Genomic DNA, 25802 nt, shown 5'->3' with positions numbered 1-25802 from the left:
GTCACCTGCCACCCCGGGAGCTCCTGGTTCTTGGCCTCCAAACAGCTTTTACGCATCTCCGCAAACAGAATTTATTGGCTGCCGTTGCTGTTTATGTTGTCCACTGAGTCAGGAGATCTAAGAGGCCCGCCAAGACAGCTAAATAGTGTGTGATTGGATGTATTGTCAAGCCTTTTTTATATCATGTTCTCTATCTATCTATCTATCTATCTATCTATCTATCTATCTATCTATCTATCTATCTATCTATCTATCTATGTAAAATAAAAATAATAAAAAGTCTCAGGACCGGAACAACTGTACTGTTTAAATCCATTACTGATAACGCTGATATTGGAAAAACACCCAGGAGAGAACAGATTAGTCATCAGGGAAACAGAAACATACAACACACAGTATCAATGGTTAACTACGACACAGGCAAATGATTCACGTGTTTCTTTCCTGTCATTTCTAATAGTTGATTAAGTTTTCGTCATTTAACAAACTTGATGAAAATACATATTCCCAGTCTCTAGTTTAATGCAGTGTGTTTAAATACAGACATATCTTTTACCCAATTATTTTATATTCATTTCTATTATTTTTCAGTATGGGATCACTGCATATACTTTCAGTTTTATACATTTATTTCATGAGGTTAGTGTTTCTATATTGTGTTTAGATTTAGAAGTTAATTTTGCATCGATTCATCTGTAAGTTGTTGAGAAGTTGAATTTCCTCCGGGATCAATCAAGTATTTATCAATCTCTTTCAAAGAAGTGGGCTGACCCTGTATGACACAAGTAATATACAGATTAACTTGTCCTACTGTATTTTTAGCAGACACTGTATTAATAGCTGGAGAGCTGAGAACCCAGTCGAAGGTGTATGATATTCATTCAGGAGGTCACAACAGTTCAAATAGCAAGTTTATGTGAGGTTTATCATTTCCCCCTGACGACCTGATTATATTGCCAGTGGAAGAGTTTATTGTTGTGTACTCTTTATTGTGATTCACAAGAGAGATTCATAATTCAATGTGTAGGTCCTAACCGTAATGGAACATCGCAGTCTGACCGCTTGCACATTAATGTCACTACTTTCTAGCAGCTATTTGAGCCAAAGTGAATGGTTAGCAACTAACAAATTAGTCACATTTCCAAGAAAGGAAACATGTCTTTTTTGTACTGTTTTCTTCATGACCTGCCGTAAAAACTAGAAACGAAATACATCTCCTTTTCTGATTTACAGGGCCCAAAATGTGCAAAGCTTCTCTATGCAAAACCACATCTCTATAAGAACTAGAGCGTCACAAGCTGGTTTATTATGTCTTTCTGGAGACTTTCCACTGAGGTTGCACATTGTCAAGCCATTGATTAATAAATGGCTCTGACACAGAAATCTAAAGAACAAACTTGAAATATCAACATTTTGAGTCATTATGAATACATTGCAGTCAAATTTATTCTATAGAGTTTTTTTTTTTTTGTATGAATAGAAATCATTCTGAAATGTGCATATATGGAAACTTTTTCCTGGTTCTTTAATTGCTGAATAAAGATATTTTTATGGTTGTAAAGAATGAATTAAAAATACTTTTAAAGTTACAGTGTAATGATCGGAAAGTGTGAGCTTCCTCTGTCTGCTCAAAGATAATTATCTCCTCACTCGCTTCACAATCAACTACTTTTGTTCCTTATTTGAACATGCGAGTGACAAGAAGACCATACATAGTTCCTCAAAAGCGCACAGCCCAACACTTCTCAGAATCACCCTGATGTCAGACTCTGACTGTTACAGTTGCAGAGTGAAGGTATGAGGTATTATTGTTCTTTCCATCCGCACACCTCAAGCAGCTGCACGGTTTGAGGTTGCCAGTTTTATTCTGCCCTGCGCTGACCCGTCCTCCACAGAGTCTGCCCGGCCACAGCCAACAATGGAGCACTGTGAAATACTTAAACAATCAGGTGGAAACAGGTCGGCTGACTCTGTGGGGAGAGTAAAGCGATGGAAAGAGAATCGTTTCCACGTCTTTATCTAGTGTAGCCTTGACTCATTCCTGAAGTTACTGTCAAAAACTTCACTTACGAGCCATGCAGTCAGAACAAAGTTTGTAGTGTGTTCGCAAACCGCTGAGTTTCAGGCATGTGGGCAGCAACAGTCTGTCAAAGGGTTTTTCAATTCGACTTCTCTTTGTGTTGAATGTAAAATTTTCCACCATGTGCAGTAATGTATGTATGTATATAACCTTTACTGCTATTTTACTGTACTTCATCTTTATTTTCGATAAGGCATCAGGATCTCAGCTCCTGTGTGTGAGGATGTGTGTAATCAATAAGCAGAGTTCACAGTGTTCGTAATAAAAGCGGAAAAATCGTGGCAGTATAAAAGCCTGTAAATTGTTCAGCAAGCCTGTTAATCAGTTATTAGTGTCACTTTTCACCTTTGTCACGTGTGTTTGATGTGCTCTTACAATTAGTGATTAGTACATTAGTGTCCCCTATATTGAAAAGCTGTTCACCCCCTTTCACATCTATTGTTTGCCAAAACATGAAGATGAAGCCAAACACTAGCAGGCAAACCTCCTCTGACCCACACAAAGACATTCAAAATTAAAACATTGAGCAGCTTCTCAGGCCTGCTCCAGATTATAGAAAGTGTCTTATTATGGACACGTCCATCCTGCACAAAATAGCTAACAGTTGGAGTTTGAAGACTGGTTGTATCATGTGGGACTGTGGCAGATCTCTTCAGTTAGGCTGCTGATTTCTTTGGCTTCTGGACTCTACTTTTTTCTAAGAACCACTTTGAGCTTAATCAGGATGCTGATTCTTCACAATCACTCAACAAAGCAAAGTGATGTGAGTGTGGATGTGGATGTGCTGCACTTTTTGCACTGTGAAAAGAGTCAGAGGGACTACTGTACCATTAATTCCAGATGGCTCCATATATTTTTTGTTTTTAGCCTTTTTTAGGTTGTCTTGGCTTGGATTAAGTACTTTTTGATATTCTCTATCAATTAAATGCGTGGGTGTAGGTGAGGATGCGAGTTGTGGTTGACTGTCTCTGTGTGTTTGCAATGCATAGACTGTCAACCTGTCCAAGGTGTATTCTGCCCTCCGCTATAGTTTGCTGGGATTGATTCCAGCGTCCTCTGACCTTGCACAGGATAGAAGGTGGATGAAAGGATGGCATTTCTTCAATTCACCATTTAATTCATCCCTTCATCTTCCACACTGATTCCTCCAGCTTCAGATCACAGATTTTGGTCTGGACCTGATCCCAGCTCACTAATGGCAAAAGACCGAGGAGGTTGGTAGTTACAGAGCAAACAGATAAACTGACAGTCGCACTCACACAAATGTAAAATTCATTTATATTGCGCCATTCTGATACGAGGCAATTCGCAGTGCCATATAAGGAAATACATACACAGGCAATTTAGAGTCATCAGTTGTTATGGGGGGTTTTTTGTTTTCGATTTTTAATAACTGAAGAAAAACCCCTCATGCATACGTTGGTACTCGAACCCGCGACGTTCTTACAATGGGGCAGAAGTTCCAACCACTGCGGCCTGTCGGCGGCTTCCAATAGTGATCCAGCGGCGCCCCCGTGTGGCAGAAGCGGCGTCGCGCCGGTGCGGTGACACAGCAGGAGGCGGAGGGGGGCAGTGAGCCAGACCGGATCCTTCATGAGGGAAGAGGCCAGGGACAGCCAGCCAGCCCCGGCTCCTCTTCTCTTCACCCGCATTACCGCTCTCCTGCAAGCCCGGGAGCCCGAGCAGGGCGCCGCGCTCGTGTTCGTAGGATGTCCCGTCATGAAGGTGAGGAGCCCCGGCGGCCCGGAAGCTCGCCCCGCTCCGGGATTGGCGTTGACAGTGCACCGCTAGCTCGCGCTGGCTAGCCGCGGATGAGGATGAGCTAGCGTTAGCAGCAAGGTTGTGGTAACATTCCCCACAGGACGCGCCATGGCGGCCGCTGGTGTAGCCTTCGGTGTGACGGGGCTTGTGTCGTGTGGTTGTGTTTCTGGGGAACGTCCAGCGCTCCGCGTCGGTTTCCCGAACCGGCGGAAAAAGCGACACGGCGTTAGCCGGCTGAGCTAACTAGCCTGTCAGCTCTCCGCTAATGTCGGTTAACGCTGGCGAGCCGCGAGCGACCGGAGCTCCGACAGTAAGAACCGTGACAGTCTCCCGGGTCCCAGCCGGACGAACCCGCCTCCCTTTAGCCCGGTTTAGCCTCCTGCCTGCTCTAAGTTGGCCCGCACGTTCCAGCTTCGCAAGCTAATATTTAGCGTCCTTGTGGCCAACCTTGTTGGACGCGTTGTCAGAGTGGAGCAACTCTTTATTTCACGGTCGTGGTTCAGAGTTGACTTAAAGTCCAGCTCGGCTGAAACGAGCCTGTCAGCTCCCGGGAAGCTAAAGTTTAGTAGCCTTCACTCGGTACATGCAACCAGCTGCGAAGGTGAGTCAGGCCCCGGCGGCCTCTATTCTCCACCCCTGTTGTTGTTGTTGTCAACTTCTCCTGTCAAGTTCTGCAGGACTGAGGGGCTGTTGGAGGCTGTCACTGCTGCCGGATCCGATTCACTGCTTCTCACTAGGAGTGGAGATTCGAGGAAGTTTAGATAATCTGCTGTTACAGACACTCTGGACGACTGTGCCAGTCAATCACCAGCAGCCTGGACTTGAACTCACAGGCCACAACCACATGGGGGGGGGGGGCGACATCACTGCTACAGCTTGATGGGAGAACCGTGGATTTATCACAGGAGTTACTGGACAGACGAACATCTTGCAGCCCCAGAAATGTGGGGATTTGATGTGGTGATCCCTGTGAATGGATCCCAATGGGTTGTATCATATTGAGGAACTTTATCTGGATAATTTCTGCTTTTAAACATAAATCACAATTCTGATTTGCACCTTGTCTGTTTTTGTTTTGATTCGTTGTGCACTGCCACTTCAAGCCGCTCATCATGTGCTCCTAGTGTGATGATAAACTCTGACGGCTGACACACTTTCTGACCTCTCTCTCCTCTCAGGTGTGAGCTGTGACGCGTGTTTAAAAGGCAACTTCAGAGGCCGACGATACAAATGTTTAATATGCTACGACTACGACCTGTGCGCATCGTGCTACGAGAGCGGTGCCACCACAACCAGACACACGACAGAGCATCCCATGCAGTGTATATTAACCCGAGTCGACTTTGGTGAGTATAGTTTGTTTGTTTTTACTTCTTTTTTTGATTCAACTGCATGTGGAAATGCTCGAAAGTGTGACTGTACATACTTGATGTTAAAGGGCAGATGTTGAATTTGATATGCAACCATCTTTTGTCGATTGCTTGTCAGACTGACACACACACACACACACACACACACACTACAAGTCTGTTTACAAGCACATTAACAGTCCCATCATTATCCAATTTCTGGAGTTATCAGATGATTCAGATGATCTTTTAAACAGCATAATGTGATGTGCTTTTTCAGATGGACGTGAACAGACCTAGATTTCCCCCAAATCCTCGGATGTCTTGGTGTATGCATGCACATCGGTCCGGTTTATTTCATTGTGTATTTAGTGAAAGAAACATAGTCACAAACTGAACGTGAGACAAAGAACCATGACAAGCAGAAAGTGTTAGAGAAGCTACTTTTGGACTAAAAAGGGGACATATTTCATGTTAACTAAAAAGAAAACACATCACAGCTAAAGCAAAGACCGTCGTCGTTCAACAAGACAAGGTCAGATAATTTAAGTATAACTTGAAGTTTGGGTCTTATGCCACTTCATATGTAATCTGAAACAAAAAAGGTTTTTTTTGTTGTTTTTTTCAATGATCACATTTCTGAAATTCTTCTAATCAAATCAGATTGTTGTGATTGTGATTTTGATCTCCTGAATGACCACACCTTCCACTGTTGGATTTTACTCTTCAAAAACTCTTAAGCGCTTGAGCAGTCGTCATTGAACTAAAGTCTCTGGAAACCTCCCTTCAGGTGAATGAACAACCTCCATCATGTGAAACGGTGGATGTTATATTTTACTGCCATTCACTCCTGTTTTCCAACGGCCCAGCGGTGGTGGATTAGAGCCTCAGGACGCCCTGTGTGTTATTGGGCCTATGGGTTTCATTTATCCAGTCATAAGTGGAGCATTTTGTACTGGCTGCGGTGGGATCAGACCATACTTGCAGTAAATTCGGTTAATATTCATAATTGGGTGCTTTTGGCAATACAGCAGGTGTTGTTATCGCGAGTGTAGTCATTACGGCTGATTAAGTCGGCCTTTCTGCTGCTTTTGGACGACAGCTCCTGCTATTATTTTGTGTGTTGGCACAGTGAAATATGTTTGTATTTCCCCTTTCACACACTCATAATGCTCTTTTGCAACATAAAAAAAAAACAAAAAAACTGTTGCTAAAAACACAGCAGAAGGTGCAACTTCATCTCTGTGTTTGTTTGGTTGAGCCTGTTGCTTTTCGTCTGAATGATTGTAGATCCCTCAATGTGTTGTTTGGCTTTAAATGCAGTTAATGTTTGTATTTTTGGGTTCTAATTAAACTTGGCAAGATCATCCCGTGAGTCAAATTAAGGTTTTTATGACAAGCAGCTGATTGGATTTACCTTTCATTATTAACATGTACTTTCATTAAGCTTGACAGGAAAAGCCGATCATAAAATGCCGACGTAATCGTGAAATCGAGGCAGGAAATTTGTATTTCCCTGAAGGTTTTAAACTGAGGTTGTCAAACATCCGCTTCATTTCAGCCGACAGGATGAACTTTCACTTTGTAAAAATGAACTCGTAAACAAATTTGTTTACTGGTAATAGTCAACATAAACAGAGTAAAACCTGAGGCCAGAGATCAGGGATGCAGCAGTAGAAGTTGCTATCTAACCGATAGAGCCATACTTTGACGGTGGATGTTTAAAAATATGTCAACCGAAGTTTTGTTAAGACATTTCCTTATATTTTTGCGTCACCAAAAATGCCTCACTGTTGAAATTTCACCAATTTTTCCTTTGAAATTTAATTGGTGAAAAGGCTTTTAGTAATTATTCCTCTTGGAACTCAGACACAGGCGATTGATTATAATATCAAGTTACTCGTCCAGCTCACCAAAGATCAGATTGAGCAGCATGTGGCCACTGAGCTAAACTAAATATGACACTGCTACCTTTTTTTTTTTTTTTTCCCTCCACTTTTTGCAATTGATATTTGCTAATGATCCGGTTGAGCACAGTCTGTGACTGTCTGCTGTCACGTGCTGTTTGAAAAATGTGTTTGGAATCACATTGACGTACGCAGCGAGCAATCTGAGATATTTCCTCCTCGAACGCGCTTGTTCCCACACAGGCGTCGTTGAAATGATTCACATTGTTGGTGTCAAGCGTTTTAATTGATTTGTTGTGCTGAACGATTAGTTTGGACCTCGCCATGCAGCAGAGCCGGGGGGGGTGATGGTGTGTTTCAGATCTTCTGTTTTCCTACGTAAATACAGACCACTTTCTGCTTGTTACAACAGATGTTAAAAACATGTTGCGGTCCTCATTGAGCCCATCCTTTTACAAACTGAGGACTTTATCAAGGGGTTAGGAGTAGCGGGGGGCGGGGGGGTTGTGGAATCTTGTCCCATCACATAATCACGTCGGAGGACACCACCTCTGGTGGGCCAGCTGCATCGGGACACTTGAGAGACCTGCTGCTGAGCACCTCAGTGATGTCTGGTAATGGCTTGCATTGTAGTTGATTTCATAAAAACCCAAAAGGATCAAAATAAATCCCAAAGAATAGAACATATGTTATTGACCCTGTGGAGGGACAATTTTGCACTGTCACCATCTTTTACTAAGTTTCCAGGTTTACCTAAGTCTTTGACACTGAATGGCGCCTCATCTTTCCCCTGCCACAGACCTGTACTATGGAGGAGAGGCCTTCTCGGTGGAGCAGCCCCAGGCCTTCACGTGTCCGTACTGCGGCAGGATGGGCTACACGGAGATGTCCCTGCAGGAGCATGTGGCTGCCGAGCACACTGAGACCTCCACAGAAGTGGTAAGACCATCAACAGCCATCCAGGAAACCTTTCACTCCACATCGGTACCCAAACTGACCGTTTCTTTTCCTCCCCGACATGTCGGAGGTTTTTAATCCTGCAGGTTTTGATGTTGTACACTAGTACGTCCCGCTCCCCTTTGTAAGAGATGAGGTGTAGTTCAGATGTCAGCTTGTGACTCTGCAGGGAAACTAAACCTGCCTTTTGTTTTTGTTTATAGGAGCTCCTTCAATTAGTTTTCACAACACAAGAACACTAGTTTAAATGTTTAAAGCACATTTACGCATGTACAGATTAAAATACAGCCACGTTGTTGAATTGCAGAAATTGTATTTAACTAAATCACTGAGTCGGTGTCCTGTGTTTTTCAGTACTTGTTAGTGATCAACTGTGTTAGTCGTGCTTTTAATTGCAGGAACAGCTCGTGCTGTTCAGAGTTTACGGTGCCTGTTCAGTCCTCGTTGTCTTTCTCTCCATCATGTCTACACCTGTACACAAGTTCCTCTCTGTCCACAAGGTTCTGCTGAAAGCTGATTTTTATTTTTATTTTTTTGCAGTGAAGTGTGCCGATATTAACATTTCCGCTCCGTCCTCCAGATTTGCCCCATATGTGCGGCGCTGCCAGGTGGCGACCCGAACCACGTGACGGACGACTTCGCTGCTCATCTCACACTTGAACACAGAGCGCCCAGAGACTTGATATCCTTTTCAAGTGGTGGCCCCGCCTCCACAGATGTGTCTGCAAGCAGCTGCAGGTTAGACGGTGGAAACACAAGGTCCACGGGTTGTTTGTAGTTTGCAAGTCGGGGGGGGGGTGCTTCTCTTCGCCGGAAGAGACTTTTGTAAACTTTAGCTGATTTCAGGGATTGATTTGTCGGCTTTGTTGTGGTTTGATCCACCAGAGTGTTTAACTTCATGTTTTCATTCCCATGAGGCTTTAGTCTACATTTCTAACTTCCAAAAATAAATGGATATAAAAGCTTTTAGGAGATAATGGAGCATCAACTGTTTAGAATTCAGCTGTAAAACTACAAAGGTAGTGCAGGGTGTTGTAACATTTGTAGTTATTCGAGCCACAGTCTTGAGGTTTGCCGGGATTTACTCGCCCAGTCTGGAATGATTTTGTTTATTGTTTCTGCTTTTAATTACATTCATGAACTCTCATTTGGCCAAACAGCCATTAGCCTGACTTTATAGTTTTTCAATGTCTATAAGATTTACTGAGGGAAGATCACCGATTTTGGTTGTTTGGGGGCAAAAAGGGAGCATTGGATGGATAACCCGAGCTGAGCTCGTCTGCAGGGAGGAGATGGAATCAATACGTCCTCGGGGAGTTGCATTGTTTTTATCTCCTCTTCTAATCTAATGCCCCCAAGCTCTTCAAAGAGCTGATGCACGTCTCTACCAACAGGTAGGGGCCAAAGAAAAGAGGTTCTTCATGTTTAACGATTCAGAAAACAGCTGAGCTTTCAATTAGAACCACTTTCAGACATAATTGAGCCTGAATCAGACCTGTTGGGAGTGTGTGTGTTCAGTTCAGTGTCTTCATGCTGAAGGTGTAGACCTGAATGATTCAACCTCGAGTAAATCTGTTTTCAACACGTCAGTTTAACCAAACTGGGTAAAATGTATTTGTGAGCTTTGCCCGTCAGAAAGCAGCTGAAAGTTTCGGCGTGAGCAGAACTGTGGGATTGACTTGACGACAGCAGCTCCCCGGGCTATTTATAGTCTTTGAATGAGTGCAGAAACAAAAGATGTAAAAAAAAAAAAAACATAGCGACATGAGATGGAGCGAAGGCGTCGATGGCGACTCGAAGGATTTAGTTTGTATCCAGCAGTTTTCTGTGCACGTGAGAATTTCATGTAAATCAGAACGATGTGCACGTGTCAGTGTGTGGAGCGTCTAGACGAGTGGCACCGCTGAGTTTCAGCCTTTACAGTTCGCATCCATCTGCAGCTCGCAGGGTGCTGGAGCTGATCGACGCTGACCGGGTGAAGGCCGGTCACACACACACTGTCCAGAGACAAACGGAGACAAAGCAGGGTTTCCATTTAAATAACAATCATACGTTTTGTTGGTGGTGATCAGAAGGTCACCGCAGTTGTCGTCTTCCTTGACCGCCATCTTCACGACGAGTCCAGCGGCGTGCGGCACGTGCGGAGGATGTTCCACCCGGGGCGCGGGTTGGGCGGCCCGCGAGCCCGCAGGTCTAACATGCATTTCACCAGCAGCACCACAGGGGGGCTCTCCACCAGTCAGAGCTCCTCACAGAGCTCCAACTACAGCAGAGAGGCCATGGACCCCATAGCAGGTGAGTCCTGGCAGAGTGAGGCGCTCTGGAGCCCCTCAGCAAGTCTCACAGGAAACAATTACTTTCCTGTTGCCGCGCTCATTACGGCCGAGGAGCAACCACAAGAGGTCTCGCTCACACACACACACACACACACACACACACACACACACACACACACACACACACACACACACACACACACACACACACACACACACACACACACACACACACAGTGTTAATAGATTCATGTTTCTCCTAAACTTCCTGCAGCAGCCTGGATATGAAATCCTCCGTTTGTGCTTGAGCGTGCATTTTAATAGTCTTCTAGATACTGCAGTCGTGTGGGCACAGTTGTTTCCCTGTTTATTTTGTTCTCGATTTGAGCCTGGATGAGTGGCTGGCATTCGCCATGTCAGCTCCAGCTGTGCCGTAATGAGTCGCTGCTCAGCCTCATGCACAGAGCAGCAGCCTGGACTTTAATGACCTGCTGCACTTCTGATGCAACCGCCTTCAAGAACTCGGGAGACTGGACATGTGTCTTTTTCCGCAATATATCGCAGATTTGTCAGCGAGATGTCGACATTATCGGCGTATCGACAAATATGGCAAAATAGTTTCCTGAGTGATGGGATGGCGACTCACTGCGCTGTGTTGACAACAGATTCTTTCATTCAATGGTTTTAAAATGACCTCGTACCAGAAGTCCAAATGACTAAAAGCCACAAAGTAAACTGCAGAAGCACAAAGACCGTGTGGTTGCTTCTGGTTAAAATCTGGTTCCAGAAGAGTACGAGCACCATTATTTGGAAGGATAAAGAAGGAATCCGCTCACGTTGTAGAATTGCTGAGTCATCAGAATCACAATACTTCTGTTAAACGAATCGTGTGCAGTTCTGCTCTACAATAAATAAAACCAAACTGTTGTGCGTCCCGCAGAGCTCCTGTCCCAGTTGTCGGGGGTGCGGCGCTCAGCGGGGGGTCAGCTGAGCTCGGGCCCCTCGGCTTCGCAGCTCCAGCAGCTTCAGATGCAGCTCCAGCTGGAGCGTCAGCAGGCCCAGGCGGCGCGCCAGCAGCTGGAGACGGCCCGGAACGCCACCCGGGGCGGCAGCCGAGCCAACGCCATCCTCAATACCAATTCAGCCGCCGCAAACCCCAACAACCCCAGCGCCAACCACAACAGCAACCCCAGTCCCAACCTGGGGCCAGTGGAGCCCAACACGCAGCATCCTGCACACAGCTCCCAGTTTCTACTCAGCAGGTGAGACTGATGGAGGAAGTCCTGGGCGCCGACCGTTTCACTGCCTTTATTTGGCATCAAATTGTTAAAACGGTGAGTCGGACGTCTCCAGTTGGCTTTCTGTGTTGACCTCCGCCATCTTGTCCTCCAGGCTGAGCGAGCCGCGGCTGTCGGAGGCGGAGCGGCAGGCGTGCGAGGCCCAGTGGGCCGACCGGAGCCTGTTCGTGACGGAGCTGCTGCTGTCCACGCTGCTGCCCGACGAGGACGCCTTGGCCTCCTCCTCCGAGGACGAAGACGACTGCCACGGCCCGTTGCGGAACTTCGCCGACTTCCAGGCCATGGGCTGCGTGGAGGTCATGACCTTAGACGTGGCGCTGGAGAACCTCAACCTGAAGGAGACGGCCCCGCCCACCAAGACGACGAAAACCACGACGAAACCGGCACCGACGAAGAAAGAGCCCCCCCCACCGCCTCTTTGATGACATGGCCACTCCCTCCCCTTTAAAAACACCATTGTAACGGGCCGACGGCCGAGTCGGTCCAACTGCCAATGGCTGACAAAAGAAACTGCAGTTTTCTTTTTCTTTTTTTTTTTTTCTTTTTCTTTTTTTTTTTTTTTTTTTTTCTTTCTCAGTGATTGTCATTTTAGCTCAGTCGCTCCCCACTCCACCCCATGTTTTACGTTGTGTACATTGAATAAAAGTAGTGAGACGAGAGAATGTGAAAAGCAGGCGAAAGCGTGTGGTGGGTGAGTGTGAAGAAAAGCAAAAAAAATAACTATATAAATATATTATAGAAAAAAAAAACCATTTATATGAAAGTCGATAATCAGCTCCACATAACTCGTGTTTCCTCTAGCAGACGTGCGAAGCGTAGTTAAGCCGTTTTTTTGTTTGTGTTCTTTTTTTTGAAGAGACAAAACGTTGGTCACACACTCACCGAGACTCAAACCTCTCCGGTTTAAAAAAAAAAAAAAACAAAAGGAAAAAAAACCCCCGCTGCTGTGTATTTATAGTTCTGAATTAAAGAAGTGCTTGGATGGTTTACCACAACTTAAGCATGAGCTTAAATCACCATGTGCCCATTTTTTAACTGCACAGTCACAAGATGGGGGGAGGGGGGGGTGTCCCTCTCTTCTTCAGTTCAGACTGCTGACTAACTGTAAATGAACGGTGCTGAGGGCTGCTGCCACTTCAACACACACACTCACACACACACACACACACACAGAGTGACGGCCATGTTTGGTCCAGTCTCCCTCCCTCCCGTTTGTGTGACATCACCTGTTTTGGGTCACGTGACCTTGCTTTATATTGACTGCGGGCACTTTGGTTTGGAATTTGCATATCCGGTGTCCGTTTGTGTTACACTACAGAAGCTCTCCACGGTAAAGTCACACACACACACACACACACACACACACACACACACTCTCTCACACACACCTACACACCTCGGAGGCAAACGCAGATGACAGAATCTGTTGGTTTTTTTGTTTTTCTAACAAAGAAGAAACAACGCTGGTCTTCACAAAGTCGCTTTTCTCTTTGTTTTTTTTTTTTGTTGGTTTTTTTTTCAGTTTTTTTGTTCCCGTTTCTTTCACTGAAGACCAGATGCGACTCTTCTCCAGCTTCCCGTGTTCTGAAACGAATCTTCTCTCTCCATTACTCACGAATGCAAAGAATACTCATCATGTGACTTGAAGGAGAGAACCCTGTATTGCTCTTTCCTAAGAATTTCTCTCGGTCCAAAAGATCTTTGTATGCCTCCACTGCTACCTGAAGAAATGCAATGTATGTCGTTTGGCTCCGGCAGAGGAGTCGAATCACAGGGTAACCCTTTCAGTCTGGAGGACAATAAACATGTTTTTGGATGGAAATGAACTAACCCAATCTCTTTCTCTCTCTCTCTCTCTTTATCTCTCTCTGTCTCTCTCTCTCTCTCTCTCTCTGTGGTTTGTGTTTTTACTTTCTCTCTACTTCTTGGCGAGCATGTACAGAATCTGGTTTGAAAATAAACGCCTATCTTACAGGTCAAGTTCAATCTCAGTCCTCTCCTGACGCATGTCGTCTTTCACTGCATCCCCCGGCGACAAACTGCTGAATTACATCCTGTAGAGAGTGTGACACGATACAAGGATCTCTTTGGGGGAAGCTGGTGTGGCGTGATCCCGTCTGGAAGGCCCGAGGGGTTTTGGTCAAGAGTCGACTCCTTCGGCTCCAAACTGCTGCTTGTAACCAGTTTATTACCTGAAAGTGTTTTTTATAGCTTAATGTGAGGGATTATTTCCATTTGCCACAAATGACACACGGTGTCTGGATGCACACATCACTTATTTATTTAACCTGCTTCTTTTCTAGTCTGATCTGCACTGTCCCAACTTTTTTGAACCACATTGCTGGAGTGAGTCTCCTGAGTGTCACTGTCGAGCGAGTTTTGGGAAATGTAAAAACGAATATCCTTCTTAAGGCAACGTCAACGCCTCTGTCAGTGACAACTGCAGCGAGGTGAGGGTTTCCACTCCTGCTTACTGATTCAACCACCACCAGACTGAACCCATCCGCCCCCCCCCCCCCACAATCACCCTGAATAGTGCCACTTTGCAGAGTGCCGGCACCAAGCTGGCATTCTTAAGCGTTACCAAAGAGACTTCCTTCCTAAATGAGCCAAACACGGACAGACTGCTGGGAACCTGGAGTGCAGTCAGCGCCAAATCACTGAATTATTATCTGCGGCTAAAAGCTGTAAAGAGGAGGCAGCCTGAAAGGATCTGGCAGATTCATTCAGTCTTTAAAGAGGTCTGTTGCTGTGGGAAACCACGTGTGTGTGTGTGTGTGTGTGTGTGTGTGTGTGTGTGTGTGTGTGTGTGTGTGTGTGTGTGTGTGTGTCTAATAATGAACTCATAAAAAAAGACAAAAGTGGAAAAAAGTTCAGTTCTAAGAAAAAAATGCTGTTTAGTTGGTTTGTCAGGTTCTTTGTTGGCTCAGATGCGAGAGTGTATTTAAAAATGTACAAACTATTTCAGAACGATTGGAACTGCTCATTTGTTAAGCTCAGTTTAATTCAAATAATTAGAAGAGGCAAATCAGTCTTTGAACATTCTTCTTTTTTTTTTGTCAAACCTTCAGAGTGGTTATCCAGGTAAGATTACATTTTTTTAATAAAAAAAAAAAACCAACGTTGTAAAACGTGGATTCTATTTTGAAATGCTGAATGAAGGGAAACACACATTGATGGGAATTGATAAAATGAGAGACACACACATCCAGTGAAGGTTGACCGCAGGTAAATGACCTCAGGTGCAACAAGCAGAACAGCAGCAGGTGATGATGATGATGATGATGATGATGATGATGAGGGGCGAGAAGAAACCTCCCCGAACAGCCGTCAGTCACCTGAGCATCAGCGGGCAAAAGGCAGTGAAGATTCCAGATGTGTAGATTTACAGAAAGCAGCAGGAATCAGGAAGTCAGATGAAAACAGGCGAACAACAAAGGCTGAACTCTGTGAAAATACGACCTTCCTGTAGAGTTTGCATGTTTTCCCTGTTTTAACTGCTTTTATTAGTCGTAGGAACGGCCGTCAAAAGTGGAGGAAACCTGACGAGACACCAAAATGTTGTACATAACATCAGCCTCCACCATGTATCAGACCAGGTTACCTAGTAGAAAGATTTAGTAGAAACATTGAGAGAAAATGTCAATTTCAGAAATCACAAGACTTGTAAAATCAAATATTTAAAAATGAGCAAAAAGCAAGAACAACTCCAAAATTATAAATCTTAAGACGATAAAAGAAAATAGTATTACGTGACGGTTAGTATTGGTGGTGAGAAACTGGGCAAAAGCACACATTTCTATTGCCTTACAATAGATATTTATTTTTTGTTTAAACACATTATATATTTTGCTGGGTGTTATTATCAGCACATTTATATGTACAGCACAGTTTTAAAACAAGCGCATTATTCAGGTGAACCAACTGTGAATTGGAGAAATTCTGCTGAAAAATGATCCCAAACAGTTTTTAACACTGTTTTAATAAATACCCAGAACGTCACACGTATCGCCATAATTCATACTATTACGATCCTATATGTCTTCCCCGTGTTCATAAGAAAACACAAAAAGATGCTATAAATAAATGTGGTGATTTTCCTGAAAAAGAATTTGAAAAGAACAAATATACAAACGTGGACGTGACGATTCATCAGTAGGAGTGTTTATGTTTACTCTGTGTGTGTGTGTGTGTGTGTGTGTCCTGCTTCTTCTCATCTTGATTGAATGCAGGAAAAGTAAGATACATTGCACCACCTTGTGTTATAAAGTGGTATTACTATTAGAGCGTTAACTTTGGTAGATTTTCCCACATTGAATATATAATGAAATGGTTTTTTTGACGAGAATAATTACAAACAGTGACGGTCTGAGTGCGAGTGCAAGTCTTAGCAGTCTTGCCAGTCGGAGCAATATGGCGGTGTGGTGGGTAGCACGGTGTCTGGGGCGCCTCGGTGGAGTTTGCACGTTCTTCCTGTGTACGCGTCATGTGTTTTGGGTTCATTGTTGCCTCTGAATGCCCCCGGTTGGTGTGCCTCTCTTTGTTTGTCCTGTGACGGACTAGACACAAGGCTGCAGCTTTAAATAACCAACATGTATGAAGTGTTTGTCCCCCATCTGTCGGGTCTTAACATCATGTTAATGTTCCCAGCATGTTTCTCCTTGACGATATATGGATACACACACACAAAAAAAAGAGTGTGTGCTATATGTTAGTAATGTGAATGTAGTTGTTTCTTTTTAAATAAATCAAGACACAACTCAGAGGCTTTAAGGTATTCTTTGTAATTTTAATTCCCATAATTTAGCTTTAAATGCAGACATTTTTCTCACTAAAATCTTAAATAAAACATTACAGTACGATATATGCAAATCAGAAGAGCTTTAAGATTTTGGAGAAGCAGGCTACATTTTATTTTTTTGGATTTTTTTTTTTTATTCATTTCTTTTTTTTTCAGTTATATTCATATAGAGATGTATTTTCAAACCGTTGAAGGACTGGACAGTTAAGTAGCAGTAAACAGTAGAAAGACAACACGGAGCTGTAAAGCCTGCAGGCCAGAGGAGCACATTCTTATTACGAAACGGACCAGAGAACTAGAGACGGCACGCCACATCCAGATGAAGGTCTGAACTGATGCCCCCTCCAGGAGGGGGCGCTATCACACCAGGGCAGGTGGAGCTACATGACCACGACATGACAGCAATGTAGTTCCACGAGAAACAGCTTGTATTGCACATTCAGGGAGGAAGAAATGGCACATTCTGTTCTGGATTTTCTTCTTTTTTTTTTTTTTACAAAAACAAACCCCCCCCCCCCAAAAAAAAAGTTATTGAAGCAGTTTTGAAATGCAGTTGAAGCACAGTAACTCCCCCAATGGCAAATACAATTACACCACCCACTGATTTCTGCTGACCGGCTGAAAAACACTGGTTCTCAATACTGTCCTTCTCTCAGGAAGAAGGGCCGAACTCCGCCCTCTAGTGGCCGAAACCTCAGAATTTAATAGGTTTTTACTAATTAGCTGGGGTTAGTCCAGATCATAACTGCGTCATTATGAGGAAATGCATAATCACTTCCATTGTGTAACATTCATATTTCTATTGAGATGATAAAGGGGAATATTTTTGTTTCAATTATTCATTGTTGTTTGTTCCAAATCGTTTCAAGCAAGTTCTCAGAGACGCTTAATGCCGCCACCACAGGGTGAAGTCAACGGTCCCTCCCCGTCTGGAGCAGTGCATCCCTTTTGGCCTATCAGGACTGAAAATGCATGAAAAAAAAAAAAAACTAACAGAAAAAGAAAGAGACAGTGTGAGTTACAGAGAGGGCCAGCAAAGAGTTTGGAGACAATGTCCTGATGAAATGTCTGCAGTGTGCCAGTTTATTAATAAACCTCATGGCGCTTCAACAGTGACCAATAAACAGTTGGACTGATTGAGAGGACGAGAGGGAAAATCCTCCTTTGAACCAGGGGCAATTTGTCTCCGGTGCATAGAAATGAAAGCTGCTTCACCAACAGACTGGACAAAACACATCAATCTATTTCAAAATGTGAAGAAAGCCCGAGCCGTCACCTCACACATTAACTCTGAACTCTCACTTACTCCATAAAGCAGCTGGAAATTTGGTTTTCATTGGAGATTTTCATTTTTCTCAAAATAAAAAAACAGTTATGAAGGCCGATCCGTGGTGCTTTGAAAGTACAACCAATATATAATATGTGTGTCTCTGCAAATGAGACACACATATTCATTATAATTTAGCATTAAATTAAATCTCACTAAACTAGTTGTAAGTCTTTGTCTTTCAACCTTTGTTATTTTTACTCTGATTCTATTTACTGCTCTTATTGTGCAGGAGACTGTCTGATAATTTACTTTGAGTGAAACCCAAGCGTCACCGAGATTCAACCAAAGTTGTGCTTAAAGCTGCTGCAGCTTCGTCATATAATCTTGGATACGGGCCAAAATAAAATATCGTTTTTATCGACATGGAATCCACATTTCTCACTTAAAACTTTATTAAGTGTCTTTAAAAATTGTCGACAAAAGAAAGATGAAGAGTTATTAAAGTGTAATTTAGGTAAAGCTAAATAGACACGCACCAGAATGAACGGAGTAAGTCAATACACCACCTGGTGGTACAAACTAGTATTACAAGACTGCAGAGGGATTTATCACTTGGCTCACGAGCAGAAATCAGATGGTGATTTCCTCATGTTGTCAACTTGTAAATTTCAATTTGTTTCAAACCAAACAAGCCAGCAGCTTGAGATCTTTGGCGTTTTGGGAAAACGAAACACATTCAGTTATTTTTGAAAATGTACCTCACAAACAAACAGACAGATCATCTGAACACCCCGGCTCCCTGTGGAACACATCCACTGTGAAAGAGTAAGAGAGACATGAGCTTTAAGAGTTTTAACCTGCTGTTTCTTTTTTTTTTTTTTTAAGGGCAACAATGTCCTCACAGTCCAGTTCTTGTTTCGTTTTTTCTTCTAATGAGCAAATGTTGAAGAGCCAAAATCATTGATCCTCTAGAATTCGCCTCCAGCAAGCAGCCGTCCTGCTCTCGCAGCTCATGATCAAAGCAGTAGGGAAACAAAATTACAAAGTGTTTTCATCTAACATTCAAAAATAAAAATGGTAATTTCAAATCTGATCTACTGGCAACCGACACGTCAGTCTAAACGTTAGAAGGACACACCCGGGCTGAGAGGAGGTGCGGCTCACGGCACCAGCAGAGTAGGACCGGGCTCTTACCAACATCTCGTCCCGGTTGTCCCCCCCCCCCCCCCCACACACACACCTCCCCTCCAATTACCCCCCCCCCCCGCAGTGTGTCCTCCAAGTGCCAGGAAGCTCACCCAGGTTAAAACTCAGATATGGTAGAAAAATATATAGTTTCGATGAAATTTCTCTAGTTTATTCTTCTTTTTTTTTTTTCATTACTGAATTGCACCCATACATGTAGTGTTAAAAGGTATTGTAGTAGCAGTGTAAAGTGACAGGGATGATTAGCACTACTACTACCGACAAATAGAAAGAAAACAAACAAAAAAAAAAAAACCCAAGTCATCGCGCACACGCCTGCTCTCGCTCTCTTTCTCTCTAGACACTTCAGGTTTATTTTACTTGCACTTAAAAATTCATGGTTAATATTTTGTCTTTCATTGGCATCATTAGGCAACTTTTTTTTTGTTTTTTCCAACTTTTTTTTTTGTTTTTTAAAACAGATACTCTACAATATGGTTACGATGTAAACACCACAGTACTTAATCTTTTTGTCTTTTTTTTTTTTTTTTTAAACCGTATCTGCACAAAGTAAAACACAATGTTACAAGGCAAGTGGCTACTTAAGCATAGATTTGTTCAAGAGCAACAAAAGAAAAAAACTTGAAATTAGACAAAACGTACAACAAGAACAAAAAGATATTTGCAACACCTGGCATTGGGTTTGTTCAAATTAAATTAAATAAACAAAAAAAAATTTAAAAAAAGCTTTTGACTTTGTTCAACTACAGGTCAGGTGACCCTGTTAAAAAGCTGGTGATGATCAGTTCTAAACCCCGCCCCCCTCCCCACCCGACACCACCTCTTTCCCCCGTTGTGATATGAACTTTACTCGACCTCGTGGCTTCGAGCAAAGACTTGAACCATAGCTGATCAAAAGAAGAACCCCCCCCCCCCCCAAAAAAAAACAAAAACAAAATCCCACCAGAAGAGCTCCGAACCCCCAACTTCTGCTCCGCGTCTGCATTAGTGGCAGAAGAGAAACGACTTTTTTTTAAAAGAGTTTGATATGACACGTAGTCTGACATGACAAGGCTTCAGCTTTTGACTGAGGCGTCTTTAAAAGACGAGCGAGGTCCGAGACTGAGACTTCAGAGGAGCGACGCTCGGACGGCCCGACCCCCGTGGGGAGTGGCGAGGTCCGTCGTTGGTTGGCAGGGAGCCTTTGATATGAGGAAGTGACTCCTGTGAGCTTTTTGCATGAAAACGAAGGCATATGTGGATGAAGATGAGCGAACACTTCCTGGGAACTTGTCAGGGTGGGATTCCTATTTTAGTGTTTTGGCGTCTGCTGCATCGAAAACCTCTTTTTTTTTCTTTCTTTCTTTCGGCTTCACATTGGTGTGCTGAAAACACACTTTGGCATGGTTCTTCTCTTAAAAGAGCGGGAACCTTCTTCTTTAAAGAACTTCCTGTCAATACTGCAGAATTAAACCGCTCCGCCCGAGTTTCCTGGGTGGAGGCTGACTTTCGAACCTTGAAGGAAAGCCCTGTGTGTTCGCGAGTGTGCGTTCAGGCGACTGCGAGCCGCCGGGGATGAAACATCCAGTAAATTATGACATCGTAATGAGGTGAAGAGCCCCTCCCCCGACACATAACATTAAAAAGACAAATCAAGACACCCCCCCCCCCCCCACCCCACCCCACCCAAACCCACTGGCAAACTCTTAAAGGACAGTATTTACAGTACAAATTACAGTATAATACATCATTAAAAAATATGAGATCCATCTCTAAAAACATACAGGAGCTCTTGACAAATAATCAACTCTTTAGTAAATTAGGTTTCTATGGTATGTGGAAAATAAATTCTCAAAAAACCAAAAAAAAAAACCCAAACAGAAGCAGAGTGAGCGCCACCTGCTCGCTGAGGCGTGCGTTTTCCTTTTGGCCCCAGTTGTACCTGCTTGTGTTGAGGGTGAGATGATGGACGGGTTGGTTAACCACACGCACTTTTTCTTTTTCTTTTAGTTGCTTCTTTTGTTTGACAACATTTTAAAGCAAGCCGCAACACGACAGATCACACTCACTCCCGCAGGACGATATGTACACCTTGTTTTTGTTTTGTTTTTCTTTTCCTGGCATTTAAGAGCGATGATAATGAGCACCTGACCAACTATGCTACGTACGATAGCACGCAGATGGACGTGGGTTTACAGCGGGCCGCCGCTGGAGGTGAGCAGGGGTCGCCGCTCTTTGATCGATTTGCCGTCTTGTGTTGCTTCTTTTTAAAAACTGCGACTCTCTAAATGGAGAGACTGAATAAACGGCTGCCGCCGTTTCTCCAACAAACAAAGATTCTTGTTAAAGGTTACTTGTGAGCTCCCTATTGTCGTCTTTTGTACAGCAGATTGAATGGTGGCACAATTTCTTGTGCCTCGCGCTCCCAAGTAGAAAAGAAAAAATGAAATAGAATAAATAAAAGCCGATCAGAAACTCAAACGAGTCAAACAGATCTGTGGATCACGGAGCCACGCAGCATGTGAACCAACCCTCCTCACTTCCACAGTACAACCGAGTCCCAACTGTAACCTCTGCAGCTCCTCCTTCGTTCCTCCTCTCACCTCCTCCTTCAAACCCTCTCCTTCACCCCCCCCCGGCACTCGAGCTCTGATTTTACCCAAGCCTCCCTCTTTCTGACTCTCTCGCTCTCTGACTCTCTCTTTCCTTCCTCCCAGCCGCGCGCCCTCAGACGAAGGGTAGGATGCCGTAGACGAACAGGGCCATGACGGCGGCGCTGAACAGGCCGGCCACGGGCACCGTGACGAACCACGCCAGGAAGATGTTCCTGAAGAGGTGCCAGTCCACTGCCTTCTGGGAGCGGATCCAGCCCACGGCCACGACGGAGCCCACCTGCAGGGAGAAAGAAGACAAATCAGCAGCAGCAGCAGCAGCACAGAGTTCAGAGAGACGAGCTGAAGGCTGGACGGGCTTCCCACTGATTATCAGGCATCTGCTGCGCTGCCTGCTCCGTACATTAAGTTATTTGTAGCTGCAGTTCATCTGTAATGGAGTCCAGTGGCCAGCTGATGAAATAAATTCATATCAAATGTTTGTGGCCTTTGGCTCCGTGGCGGATAACGTGAGCAATAGCAACATTAGCATGATGAGGCTAATGAAAGTAAAAAGCTTTTTGTGACTACATTTATACACTATAGGACTATGAAATGTCTCAACAGCTTGGACCCATTTGATCACATCGGTGCAACAGGGTGTTCTCTCCAGATATGAAGTGCTGCTAAAAATATCTAGCTTTTAATGTCCAACTGTGGTCACAGGGAGCCACTACCCACAATGCTTCAGGTGCCTCTCTGCTCCTGATGGCGATAAAGATCCTTTCACGTGATACATACGGGGCAGTGGCTTTACGGAAAACAATTAAAAATGACCTTTTATCTCGATGATACTCAAGCTTAAAGATTCGTGAAGTTATTATGGCTTGTTGAGGTTTATGTCCCCGAGAAGCAGAGGAGCCGTCGTCGTTTAAATCATTGTGACAAGAAGCAAACAGACCTTGTAAAGATAAAGTGAAAGATAGGGACTCCAATAGAAGTAAAGAGTTTGCTTCAGATGATCAAGTTCATATTGTGTAATTTCTAATTCAATCCTGGTACCTTAAGTTGGTGTTAGAGTTTATATCGTAGACTTTGTCTTACGTGGGAAACATACATCAAAAACATTTTTAAAGCGTCAAAAATAGAAAATGTGATTTCCCTTAGCCAACCAATGGGCTGCTAAAAAAGATTTAAATTTAAGGATCTGATGTCGTTCGTTGTGAGAATAAAATCATAGTAAAAACTTAAGAGTTAAGTTTACATTATTCAGAAGCCTAATGTCTTTTAAGAAAGCCTTTTTTTTTTTTTTACACAAGTTGAAGATATCTACCGATTTTATGTAACCTTATCACATATCTGTGTAATATATCTGTTCTTAAAAACATAAAAAAAAGGTTTTATTACAGAAAAGCCTGTGCAACCCTCAGCTCCTCGAAATAACAAAGTATGTTAGTCAAAGCAAGCATGTTAAAAGACATTAATACTGGTACTCATTTTTTTTACCAGTGAAAATATGAAATTGGCAGATGTAGATGGAAAGTTCATATAGAAACACATCTGCAAACATCACACCTCCACGGCTCACATTGATTCATGAAAACTCACTACATGATTCATTCCAAACACTTCTGTGTGTGTCCCGCTGTGTGACTTGTGCAGCGACTGCTTCCAGCTCTGTTTGTGTCTTCGTCTGTCACGGACAAGGAAACCCGAGACACCTTCTGTCATGACTCGGACTAAATGTGGAAAGCCGGGTCAACAGGGACCAGGCATGGTCCGAGTCCGTAGGTCAGCCTCACTAAAACAGTATCATTACTGGGATTTCAGAGAACGCTCATGTCTAAAATTCTTCCATCGGTTTGCATGTCAGTGAAAAAAACCCCACGAAAACAAAGCAGGGATGTCAGCTTCGTGGCAGTGATGTCTGTTTACAGGCATTCGTAATATCTCAAAAATGCAGCAACAAACTCTGCATGACCTCGGTGTTTGTCCAGACGATGGAGCTTTTGAAACAACGAGTCACTGCACATAATCATACCACAGCGACCCACACACACCAGGGCGGGGCGTCAATTTGGTTCGACCTCCACAAAAAAACAAAACAAAACAAGGCCTGCGTGAAGACGACAGACCAGAGACGACTCAGACGAAACCAAATTGATACCCATTAGTGTTCACACACACACACACACACACACACACACACACACACACACACACACACACACACACACACACACACACACACACACACACACACACACACACACACACACACACACACACACACACACACACACACACACACACACACACACACACACACACACACACACACACACACGTCAGAGATGTCGACAGATGTTGTTGCATGCTTTTGCAAATCTGAACATTTTACTCCTAAATTTCTCTATAAAAGACAAACCGTCTTTGAGTCAAAATTGCACAAAACTGTTCAAAAATTTAAAGTTGGATTTTGAACAACAACATCTGCAAATCTCCAGACGCCATCACAAAACAATCATTCAGATCATCACCACGATCATGAAACTCCACCAATGAGTAGAGTTAGCGTTTGGCAGTAGCAGCTGATTATCGGGGGGTTTTAAGGGGAGAGACGCGGGTATTTGGAGGTGAGGAGTGAAAATAAGGTATGGATGGCGATGTTGATGTTTAGATAAATTGATCATCAGTAATTGAACCTGTTTTGAGTCTTGTGCAGTCTCTCATCTGCAGATGTCGTGTGTGTGGAAATATAACTTACATAAAACTGCACACACACACACACACACACACACACGCCAGGGTTTAACTTAATGATGCCCCCCCTCAGACAAAGTGATTGATGCTACTCTTGTATATATAATTTAATTCAATTTTACTGCAGACTAAACAAGAGAAATGAAGCTCAGTATTTAGTGGAAAGACTGACAGAGGACCTTAATCTCAGTCTCTGCAGCCAAAGTAAATAAAGTCAATTCCTTTAAAGGGGACCAAGTGTTCTTGACATGGTCATCCGCTGAAGACACAGCAGCAGCCACAAAAACATGAGGCTGGTGTAAAATTACAAGTACACAGTGCTCCATATTGGTAGAAAAAGGCTGAGATGGATCCCGGACGAGAGGTTTGAAAATTAGAGAGGCTGAGCTAAATAAGCTGGTTTTCAGTCGAGGAGATGTGACTGCAACACTTTTCATACACATTATTAAAAAACCCTGAACAAAACAACAATATTTCCTTTTCATTTGGAGATAAACGGGACAAAAGTCACATCTGATAACACACAGAAACTAATTTTGATTTTTGAGGTGGAAATTGTTGTGATTAACTGAAAACAGTATTCACACTTGCAATATTTTGCCTGATAATGTATAAGCATGGAAGTACTGAAGTTTAAAAATATATATATATATAATTCTTAAAAGTTGTCTGCCAGAGAAAAACTGCACAAGAGGTCAAAACTTCAACTTCAGGAGCTGTGATTGGCTTTAGCGATTGACAGCTACACGTGAAGAGGTGAAGTGGCGCTCCAGAGCGACTCGCTAGCGGCTTCACTACCAGCGACTCCAATACCTTGCAGTGGGTGGAGCTTATTGGGACGCCCGCATTTGATGCAACAAGCACTGTTAGCGCACTCATTACTTCAATGCAAAATCCGCTGCGAAGACAGATGAGTAGAAAGACAAAGAAAGATGGAAAAGGTAAAAAAATAGTGGAAAACCAGTGTGACAGGTGGGATCGGGGAAAAGGGGTGGGGGGCAGGGGGGGGTTGAGGTCTGTTTGCAGCCAAGCACAGGAGGGTGGAGGACCCACACACCAAACCATGCCAGTGCTGAGAGGGCAAAATGAAAGAGAGCTGGTGGAAATGAAACAAGACAATGAGTCATCATGCTGATGGGGGTTGAAGGGGACTGGAGGGGTCCGCTTTGTCTTGCAGCCTGGATCAGACGTTCCTGAAAAGAACAGAGGGGGGTGGGGGCTGCACACTGCTGCCCGGGGCCTTGGGGAACAATCCTGATATGGATCCAACTGTTTGATTGTCTTTTTATGCAGAACAAGATTGTCAGTTTCAGATCATTAAAGGGTGATTCTAGTCTTGGGGACCTTATTGACATGATTTACAAATTTCTTAAAAAGAAATCCTCATTAACAGTAAAACATAATGACAGAAACTATAAATACAAGCCTGTTTTTTCCAAAGAACGAAAGAAACAACAACCTTTGCCCTCATTAGGAGGTGCGATGCAGGCTGTATACACTGTGAAAAGCTGAGAGCTGAAAAACCAAAAAGCTCTGCAAGTCATTCCCTAAAAAAAAAAAACAT

General features: G+C 43.7%; 2 protein-coding genes across 5 annotated transcripts in view; one reads left to right on the top strand and one right to left on the bottom strand.

Moving 5' to 3' along the window:
- Positions 1-3660: 3660 nt before the first annotated feature.
- Positions 3661-12533, top strand: LOC308111805 (E3 ubiquitin-protein ligase KCMF1-like). The gene is made up of 7 exons (XM_080466840.1): positions 3661-3805; positions 5020-5187; positions 7897-8036; positions 8635-8736; positions 10169-10349; positions 11271-11592; positions 11723-12533. Exons 1-7 carry the CDS (start codon positions 3790-3792, stop codon positions 12048-12050), a joined length of 1257 nt encoding a protein of 418 aa, XP_080322966.1. The 5' UTR covers positions 3661-3789; the 3' UTR covers positions 12051-12533.
- Positions 12534-19442: 6909 nt separating this feature from the next.
- Positions 19443-25802, bottom strand: part of slc20a2 (solute carrier family 20 member 2) — a 47613-nt gene continuing 41253 nt past the window's right edge. For 2 of the 4 annotated variants that reach the window (XM_080467089.1, XM_080467090.1), the window contains exon 10: positions 20252-21838. In XM_080467089.1, coding sequence (XP_080323215.1) covers positions 21826-21838 — 13 coding nt within the window. In that variant the 3' untranslated portion in view covers positions 20252-21825. Of the gene's footprint in view, positions 21839-25051; positions 25137-25802 lie in introns of all 4 variants that reach the window. The other 2 variants (XM_080467088.1, XM_080467087.1) reach the window with 2 other exon arrangements.

The sequence above is a fragment of the Lipophrys pholis genome (assembly GCF_963383615.2).
Source record: "Lipophrys pholis genome assembly, chromosome: 7".
NCBI classification, from domain to species: Eukaryota; Metazoa; Chordata; class Actinopteri; order Blenniiformes; family Blenniidae; genus Lipophrys; species Lipophrys pholis.
This window is presented reverse-complemented; position numbering and strand designations above follow the sequence as displayed.

What these genes read in the sequence shown, in the direction of transcription:
- LOC308111805 (XM_080466840.1), top strand. An exon ending in CTGAGACCTCCACAGAAGTG is followed by an intron (nt 8,037 to 8,634) that starts GTAAGACCATCA and finishes TCCGTCCTCCAG; the next exon opens with ATTTGCCCCATATGTGCGGC. An exon ending in TCCCAGTTTCTACTCAGCAG is followed by an intron (nt 11,593 to 11,722) that starts GTGAGACTGATG and finishes CTTGTCCTCCAG; the next exon opens with GCTGAGCGAGCCGCGGCTGT.